The following is a 10720-nucleotide window of genomic DNA, read 5'->3' as shown; positions in this document are numbered from 1 at the left end:
TATTTCGGTGTTCTTATATTCATGATCTGTTTTCTCGTCTCATGTTCGTGTTACTATCTCGTTTGGTGTAAGAAAATTTAATATATATAGTCATTAATTATTATTGTAACTAAATATATGTCTACCTGAGAATACTAAGCCCTTCTTTCATCATAGATAAACATGTTACCTTTCACGGAGGCAGTTTGGTCATTTCTAAATACTTCTTTTTGTGAAATAAATACATTGTAAGTAAATGTATCGACTAGTATTTTAATGGTATCCTAGACTTTCCATTTGAAGCATAAGACTGATCTTGCCTTCGTGTAATTTTTTGTCAAAATAACACCGCATCAATGCAGTGCCTTATATACACTGCAGATAAGGGACTGAAAAAATAATTGATCCGTTTGAAAATGTTCAATGACATATAAAACTATATTTTTAGACAGTGTTTTGTCAAAAATATAACTCATTTTGTCTGATTCTCGTGAAGTGACTAATAATTGGTTGTAGATTCAAAAGGCAGTAATTTCATATTTCTAGGATTTTGTCAAATTAATATCTCGTGTTTTATTTAATTTAATGTAAAATATTAAGTTCTACAAAAAATAAAGTATTGTGAAAACCTCAGATGACTTAGTTCCTATTTCCATGTATTTTTGTGAAATATGTGGAATAGCCATTGTGTTATATCACTGCTCGGGAGGTTGCTATCGAATTGTATGTAAAATATAAAAATTTATTTTCTATTAACCTCATTATTATTCGTTATCTCTATAAAGAACTGCCTTTTGAGCAAAAACACTTTTTTTTAAATGGTCGAAGTGGCAAACAGCTCAGGTAGTAAAATATATTTCTCAGAAGTGAAATTATTTATTTGAAATACGAAATCTCATATTTACTTTTATTATTTAGTCTTCAAAATTGTGTAAATATTTTATTGGTTTGAAGCAAATATATTATATCATTGTAGTTGTCATTTATTTCATTGAAATATTGGATGTTTTAATGTGAATTTGCATGGTTCTGATAATATCAATAATAAATGATTTTCACCAAAATTCTGACAATTTTTTCTGTTATCATTTCTATTATCTATGTATAAACCATTTCTATTTTTAAGCTTTTTCTTTCTTTTCTGACCCCTATTTTTAAAACCTTCTTATTCCTATTTTTTTAACCTTTTTTGATCCCAGATTCTGATTGATTTAAAACGTTTTTTTTTTTAAATCTATATATCTATAGATGAAGAAGAATATGGAAGTCTGGGCATTTACAGGGCTGACTGACATAAGCTTGGTTAAGTGATCAGTTTACACACATGTAACATTATTTTTTAACATCTCATCAAAGATGAAGAAGAATATGGATGTCTGGGCATTTACGGGGCTGACGACCGTCATAGGCTGGTTTAAGTGATCACTTTACACACGTGTAACATTCACCAATTCTACCCATTATTGACAACCACACTACTCAAACTCTTGGAAGTTCTACATATATATATGAACCAATTTAGAAACCTTGTTCTTGAATCACTAGAACTTCACTAGTGACATCTATTGGTGAGATTTTGTGAACAAGTATTTGGACACACTCAAAATGTTGTACATGTAACATTTACTAATTCTACCCATGATTGGACAACCTGTAATTGTAATATAGATATGAAATTAATAGTGTGATAAATGGGGGGTGGGGGTTTCGAAAGTAGCATATTTTATAATTAAATAACATTTAAAGAAACAGAACATTTATTAGTAAAAAATAAGAATACACATCAAATATTCATGAAATACAAAAAGTTATCAGAGACTTATGCATAATATATTGTGCCCCAAATTTTGTGGAATAAAGAGGAAAAAAATATTAAAAATGTTACGAAGAATACATAAAATTTGATCAATATGCAAAATAACAAATATTTAGATACATATTTTAAAAAGAATTGCACATCACGTTTTAAGATCTCCTTTAAAAATAAAATTACATTAAAAACAAAGTATAATTATTATTCTAACTTAAAAATATATTAACATGAAATATTTATCTAAAATTAACAATAATATTATTTGTGTTAATTGACATTGTTTTATTTTATTTTCAATTAGTATATTATATACATACATCACAATTTCTTAAAATTATTATTATTTTATAAATCAGTATTTAAGTCAATTTATTTAGATATTAACACATTGTAGTCGGGCGTTTCGAACAATAGACTCTAGCCTGTAGCGGGCGTTTTTCGCGATTAGTGCAAAAATACATCGCTTTCTTAACCGGATCCACGCGGCTCACATAAGCGTATGTGTTTTTACAAGACATGCCCCATACGCGGCTGACATAAGCGTTTGTGTTTTCACTTTGCTCCAAGTTTCGAACCTCAGTTCAACTTGGAGGGATTTTTTCATGGTGTGGAACTTTGGATAAAATAATACGTCAATCCTCGGCCTTGACATCTGTTGAAATATCTGACTAATAATTTGTAACATCACAAGGATAAATAAAACAACAGATCCCTGATTTTTCTTGCGGTCGGTAATTAGTCCGCGCCATAATCATGCCCTATATCTGTCTCACTCTTGACGCTACGCATCGCCAGTGGGTAAGAGTGACACACGATGCGTGCTTTGATTTATTTATGTTACAATCTTATTTGTTTATATTACGATATATTTCAAGAATAATGTGACACACGTGTATTATAGAGTACCAAAAAGGCACAATGAATCCCATTGAACGTTTTTGTTTAGGAAAATAAATCGTTTCATAACTAAATACATGATAAAAGTAATCATTTAAAAAACGGCAAAATACAGCCGCACACGAGCGTCTCTTAGGAACAAAGTTAACGCGTTTAAAAGGTTAAAATTGACACAATTTCTAAACCAAATAATATTTTCGATTGAAATTTTCAATGAAGTCTTATATGACATTTGATCATCAAAAATAAATTAAAATCATAATTTTTAATTAAGTATTCCGTATTTCACAGTTTTAGAAGCATTGTTAACTCTAAAAAATAGTCTTCCCCTCCGAGGTATCATTCCCTATACAATGCTAATATATTCAAATAATAAAATACCAAACAGTAAACAAAACAGTGCGAGCGGTATGAAAAATAGTCCAATACGTGAAATGACTCAAACTAAACTGGAGATTGAGATCGCATAAAAACTCTGGATTTCTGGCGATGCCTTTACAAGCGACACACTAGCCAATCCGGACAAGGCATCTCAAATAACGTCAACAGACTGTCGCCTAGCACCCCGGTAGCAGATTACCCTTTAACGCGTTTTATTTCACGCTGATAACAAACCCGTATATTGCAGTTTCCCGCCTATAACCGACAGTCGACAAAAACGGCATTTGCCGTGTCCCGCAGTTGACCGACAGTCCGCGAAAAACGACAAATGCCGTGTCCCGCCGACAATGTGTTAATAAATTCATCATTTATTGCAATAACGTTAAATTTGCAAGCTTTACATCAATTTATTTTTGAGAAAAAGGTGAAATCTATGTGCTTCTAAATGTTTTTAAAAGGGATACAAAATATACTTAAAAACATTTAGATGCAAATGGATTTCTTTGTTTTTTTTCAATAATAAATAGGTTTATACATGAGTTACTGTAAAGTCGGCAAATTTTGAAAGATATGTGATGAAAAAGTTACTTGCGCATTTGATGCAGTTGATGCTTGGTCATGGAATAATAAGCAAAATGTGAAAATAATAACAATAAAATACAAAAATTACTATTACAAATCCCTTTAGCACCCTTTAGTTTTTTATGATAAGTCTAAGTCCTGCTTCTATCCAACCAGCTTTATAGGAATGTGGGAAAAATTATATCTGTAAACTACATATATATCTATCCGCCTCCGTGGTGTAATGGTCAGCGTGTTTAGCTACCGTGCTGGAGGTCCCGGGTTCGATTCCCAGGGGGGTAGGTGAAAATAAATATTAGTGATTTATTAACAATGTAATATTTATTTAATATTACCCTGGACTGGTTCCTGAGGCGCAAGAGTGATCACCTTGCCTCATGTAAGTAATGATCAAGATAACACTGTGTCAATTTGATGCAGTGCCCTATGCACCATTAGGTGCGGATAAGGGTTATAAAAAATAAAAAACTACAACATCCTTCATTATTACAGAAATGATGACAGAGAAACTGCAGTTTTATAGGAAAAAAATAATTAAGAATTCATAAATTTCAGACAATAAGAAATTTTAATATTATTTTTTGACATCTCATCAAAGATGAAGAAGAATATGGAAGTCTGGGCATTTACGGGGCTGACGACCGTCATAAGCTGGTTTAAGTGATCACTTTACACACGTGTAACATTCACTAATTCTACCCATTATTGACAACCACACTACTCAAATTCTTGGAAGTTCTATATATATGAACCAATTCAGAAACATTGTTCATGAATCACTAGAACTTCACTAGAGACATGGTGAGATGAAAATAAGATTTTTATTGAGCAGAAACTCTTATATCATAATAATATATTTATAATTGGAGATAATCCAGATTGGTGAACAAGTATTTGGACACACTCAAAATGTTGTAAATAAAAAATTTGGCTAGCTATAAAATTTGTACAGTTTATGCTATCGTTCCTTCAAAAAATGTCACTTTGATCTAATGATCGTGTTATTACAACCAACAATTGTTATTTAATTAACTTCTTTTAACTTCTTAACTAATATCAAAAAACATCATTTAACTCACTGAAAATGTCAAACATATGTTGAAAATGTCTAAAATTGATGGCACAATGATAGATCGAAAAAAAGTAACATAATAGAGTTATGCTTATTTACTGTTTTCCTTTAATTCAAATAATTGTCAGCAACTTTTATAGAAAAGTAATATTTGAATAATGTATTTGGCTAATGATTAAATCAAATTTGAGCCGAGAATAATGTTTTTGACTAGCAATTAGATGAATGTATTTAGAAATTTCAAAATTACCGCACATACATATATTCAAAATATAATATAAATCGCTTAGAACTACACTTCAAAAGGTCAGTGCCAAGCTAGCAACTATTTATGCTGATAATCTCTAGTGAACATTGTGTTTTAAGGACAACAATTTAAGAAAAATACTTTCTATTATTTTTCATGAATGATTTGAAGTCATCGTTTCAGGGAAAACCTTATTTTTATTGTTTTTACACAATGCTCCTTTTTTTTTACTATAATTTATATCGTTAGATTGTGTTAAATTGAAATTTCTAATAATTTATGTAATATAGAAAAAGTGTGTAATATGAAAATACACAAATATTACAATTTATGAAATTTTTATCTGCTATGTTTGAAAATATAAAATATAGGATAAAAATTGTGGAAGAGTTAACCACAGCACTTCAAGCTTGAAATGAGTTTTTAAAAAAAAGTATTTCATATTTAAATATAAGTGTAATTCACAGATAATGACATTTAAAATAAAGTTATTGAGTATAGTTTTTACTGGGATTAAGATAACTCTTATTATTTAACAATTTTCTTTACAATATTATTTGTGCAGTTTTAAAAATTACAAAGGAAATTTCTACAATTTAATAAATAAAATATCAACTAGAGAGCCTTTTATAAATAAATAAATAAATAAAATATGCATATCCTATTTCGTAACAGTGCTAATCTTCAAAGATTGAATTTTGATAGTAAAAAATTGGTCCCATTGTAAATAACGAGTGGATTATGCGATTCTTTATATTATGCAAAAATCTTCCTTGTTTCATGTCTAACCACCATGTACAACTAACCAATATACAATATTAAGATATGATAATAAGGAATGGTAAATATAAATGTTCTCATTAACTATACATATTTATTATAGACCAGCGGTTCCCAACCTGCGGTACGCAAGTGGATAGTTGGTGGTATAATTTACAAATTATACAGTTACATGAATGAAAAAAATCTTTAACCAAAGATATATTTTTAGAATGCAAAAAAATATATATTATTAGAATTTGTGAGAGAAAACCTACAAGAGTAAAGAGTTTTATAGCACCTAAATAGTTGGTAAAATGTTTTGAGACATTTAAGGACTGACTATAGAGCATTGCACTTAAAAAAAATTGTTCCGTATTTACTTAATCTTAAAAGGAAGACATTCATTCTGTCGCATTAAGTAAATAAGATTAGCCATTTTGTGATTATAATACTGTCTGTCATTGTTTTCGCCATTCGCGATTTGATCTCATTAAGACTATATCATCATCTTCACTGTCTGTCTCATCAGCAGGAAGATCTTCATCATAGTACGGCCGCTTCACTATACCCTCTGTTGGACAAAAAAACACCTTTTTACTTCAGATTGAATATTGTATGTTATGACATCGAATTTAATACATTATCGTTGGGTAATATATCCTAAATTAAACAAGGTTTATTTGGTTGAATTCTAAATTTATTTATGTATATGTTAATACGTGACGCGTTTCGTCTTCTTAGGACATTATCAAACACTCCTAAGTGTTTGATAATGTCCTAAGAAGACGAAACGCGTCACGTATTAACATATACATAAATAAATGTAGAATTCAACCAAATAAACCTTGTTTAATTTTGGATATATTACCCAACAATTTAATATGGAATTCTACCAACTGTCTGCAGTTACAATAAATAAATACATTATGACTTCAAATTGAATACAGTACCATAGAACTTTGATGTATTACTTGAACCCAGTACAAAAAAAAAATCTGTATTTGGTCTACAATAATGAATGTATCGTGACAATAAGTGTCACCTGTCAGGGAAACAATGAATCATGTCAAAACGTTCATTGTTGTAGACTAAATACAGATCTATCTAAATATTTTTTTTGTACTGGGCTCAAGTAACACATCAAAGTTCAAGTAGCCCCATTCTACGGTACAACACCAATTTGAATTATGAAACCAAATTCCCTACAGTATGACTTCAAATTTACTATAGTATGATTTGTAATTTATTACAGTAAGGGCGCTTGTGCACTACCCGGAATTTTACCGTCCGGCAGTCCGGTTTTGAAAAATGAAAGCGACTACGACAGTTTAGCGTGATCGAATTTACTCGCAACGTGTTCACGCACCAATCAAGAGCACCGATCTGAAGAAAGATGGACAAAAGCACAAACCAATCCAAGCCAATCATCATTTTAAAACGCTAACTGACGTGCCGGACAGTAAAATTCAGTGTAATTCTGTGTAGTTCACAAACGCCCTATAACTACAAATTTATTACAGCATGTCCTTAAATTCATTTTAATATGACTTCCGATTCAATGGTATAAATTGAAATTCATAAGAAGGTGAGAGTAAAACTGGAGAAATTTGTGATTTTACATTGAGTTATTAATTTAAAGTAGCACAAATTTTTTAATTAAAAAAATATATGTAAAAACAACACACTACATATTTAGTACTCAATCCATTATTATCATAAATAGATTATTTGGGAATAATATTCGAGTTGAAAGTCTGTTTTATTGGAATAAAGGTTAGTCATGACTTACTCCACTTTTCCATTCCGAATTTAGGTAAAAACTAATGATTTCATAATTTTATTTAGTGTCAGGTTGTGGTCCCATGGTTAGTGTCGCGGATCTTGAGTCAGAGTTTCTCGGTTCGAGCCCACTACCACAATTTGATACCTATTTCTAATAATGAGCCGCTTAGGCTCACAGAAAAAGTGTGAAATTAAAGTATTTTTGCAAATAATAAAAAACACAAATATTTTTATTTTTAAATTAAAATTCTCTCATAATTTATGATGAATTTTCTTACCAGGTACATCTTTAAACAATTTGGCATCTTCTCTGTCCTCATCTTCGAAGAGTCTGGCTTCCTTTTGCCGAAGTACGGAGAAGGCGTAGTCGTCCCGATCTCCCCGAGGGAACTTCCTCTTCTGGCAGCAGGAATAGCAGAATGCCGCCAGTGCCACTATCAGCACTCCGAAACAACCTGCCGAAGGATATTCCACATAATTTCACAACAAGCACATGTTTTTAGAAGCTAAGGCAAGTGAAGAGCATTCGGGAGAATTCGCCAGTTGATGCTGCCCGCCAATTGACAAATATATTTGTACCTTTGATTATTGCAACAGTATATATCGCAGTCATACAGGAGAAAGTGACCAAGTGCATTTTTTACAAAAACGTGATTATTGACTATTTGATATCTTACTAGCTTAATATTGTCCTGAAAAAAATCCCAAATGATTTTAAACTTGGAAGTATAACATATTGACTTGTTAATAATGATTAGTAATTGCTGCATTGATGTTTATTTTATTGTCAAGCAAAAGTGACTTAAATGGCACTCCTGAACATTTTACGTTTTGTTAGTTAGTCACTTTCTTCTGTACGATTAGATATACGGGTCTACCAAATAATAAAATGACTCAGCTGCAATGCGAGACTGATTTTTATAATATCTAAATTCACCCATATCACTCCAGTACTTCACCAACTGCACCGGTTACGCTTTCATAGTTTAGAGTATAAACTCTGTCTGATTATGTACAAATCAATATAATACATAATACAGCTCCGAAGTATCTAAAAAAGCTGTGCATTCCAAACGAATCAGCTCTGATGAACGTCTCACTCTTCGATCGGCTACAACAACTGCCGTGGATAAAGCGATCGTGCCAGCTCGCAACCAGCGCACTAAATTTATCGAGCTTGGCTTTGCTAATGAGGGAACAATAGAGTAGAAAGTACTCTCCACTAGTAGTTAGAAATAGCAAGAGTGAGATGATTTTTAGAAAAAGAAAAATATACATATTTGTTTGCTAAATCATTTCCACTATCTCCTTTCCCCGATTCAATCACTGTGAAGCGCCCCTGAAGTAGTGTTATATACGAAAATAGCGCTTTATAAATTATTATAATTTTTATTTTAATATCCATATTAACTATTGAGTTCTGTAAGAAATGTGGGTTTGTTGGTGTCAGTAGTTAACTGTATTCAACAATATTCCGTAATCATGTGAATACCCACATAGTCTGGCAAGCTTCATTCTAGAATAATCTCTCTTTAACAGCTTCGCTGCCAACTCGCCAACACATGCCAAACCTAAGGCCGGCAGCAATCTGAGTCAAAGAAATATTAAAGTGCAAGTCCGTTCAAGTGTGGAGTGGGCACCCCGCTTGCACTCCTTACTCCGCACATGAAGGGGTTGGTAGCGAAGCTGTTAAAAGCAGTCACCCGCTCTGAGCTTAGAGCTCCTGTTAACTTATATCGCTCACTCATTTCAAGAGCGTAATAAATGAAAAATCGTCAATTTTCACTTGTACATGTTTTCAGAATGCTCAGAAAATGTACTATTTCCCAGCAAAAGAGGCATATTTTTAACTTAATATTTACCCGCTACAGGGCAGAAACTGTTGTTTTTGCATTTTGAAGAAAAGGTATCGTTTAATTATTTTTTTAAATATACTAAATATTTTTCAAAAGAAAAAAAACTTTCAGGTTTTACCTAAAAAGATCTGTCGCACAGTAAATAGTTCAGTAAGTGGCTTGATATTTATTTTTAATACATTGTATTATATTTTTAAACTTTAAAAACGTTCTCCTGTAAAATCAAGTTTTTTGATTTGTGACGTTCTTGAAAGGAGTGAGCAATATATGGAATAATCCAAAGTCAAAGAACTAGCAATCGTTTACTGATATCCTTCCACCACCTGAACCCAAAACAACTGGCGAGGAGGATGGGATACTGTTCATCGTCCACAACCATAATCCACAAGTTCATTATAACTTTGTAATTGAACTCACCGGCCAAGACAAGGAATATAGTCCTGGGCAAGCCCAAAACCATTTCATCTCTCGTCATCCGGAACATGACGGGAGGAGTCTTTTCCATGACGGGCACTTGTTGGATGTACTCGATGTACAGCTTGTGGGACGCCACGATGATGGCTTCCGAGCCCAGCAGGTTTAGTGGGGCGAGAAGGGTGAAGGCGCCATTTTTATCGGAGAGAGTCGATACCCGGGGGAAGGTATTTTTAACGATCAACTTTGCACCTATGATCGGAGAGTTGCTGCCATCCATTACGAAACCTAGAAGATTGGAATATGTTAGGTGAACAATTCACAGAATACAGAAAGATTGCTCATCGTTTTAGCTATATCAAGGATTTTTGAAGAGCCACCCAAATGAATATTTTAATTTAAGCTGTCCGGGAGTGAGTTTCTGCAGACAAAACTTGTATCTGAGGATTGAGTTTTTTTTTAACTTTTCATAATTTTATATTAAAGTCAATGCAACAAACACCAATTTTCCTTGAATAATAAAAAATCTTTGCACCAGGAAACATGTTTTATTTCATGAATTTTCTCTGACAGTGTCATTCCGATGATGTCACACAAATTTTGTTTAAGTAAAACGTCGAGATCGCATTTCAACTGGATTTAGTCTACTTTCATCGTATTTTGCCAACTCGATGCTTTACTTCCACACATTAGGGTTGAAACCAGTTCTACTTTTATTATTGAAATAAAAGGATTTTAAAATAATGCACATTAACCTCTTTAGTAGTAAGATATTAATGACGTTTCGTAACATTGTTTGTTCAGTCGGTAAAACATGTAGCCTATAAATGGTTTAATTGTGTCGTATCATCAATAGATGGCGTTGGTGGTCGTATCCAAATCCTGACATAATAAATATTTGAGATATAATCACTATTAATCACTAATAATCTGAC

General features: G+C 32.0%; 1 protein-coding gene across 1 annotated transcript in view; it reads right to left on the bottom strand.

The window, feature by feature from the left end:
• Nucleotides 1–5407: 5407 nt before the first annotated feature.
• Nucleotides 5408–10720, bottom strand: part of svr (Carboxypeptidase D svr) — a 36230-nt gene continuing 30917 nt past the window's right edge. Inside the window, exons 18-20 of the mRNA XM_088259705.1 lie at nucleotides 9789–10073; nucleotides 7794–7970; nucleotides 5408–6304 (exon numbers count right to left, since the gene is read on the bottom strand). Of these exons, the coding sequence (XP_088115831.1) occupies nucleotides 6192–6304; nucleotides 7794–7970; nucleotides 9789–10073 (575 nt within the window). The 3' untranslated portion in view covers nucleotides 5408–6191. The remainder of the gene's footprint in view (nucleotides 6305–7793; nucleotides 7971–9788; nucleotides 10074–10720) is intronic.

This window comes from Brachycentrus maculatus, unplaced genomic scaffold, assembly GCF_059751285.1.
Source record: "Brachycentrus maculatus isolate JH-2025_06_01 unplaced genomic scaffold, ASM5975128v1 h1tg000119l, whole genome shotgun sequence".
NCBI lineage: Eukaryota > Metazoa > Arthropoda > Insecta > Trichoptera > Brachycentridae > Brachycentrus > Brachycentrus maculatus.
The sequence above is the reverse complement of the archived record's forward strand: the minus strand, read 5'-3'. Positions and strand labels throughout refer to the sequence as shown.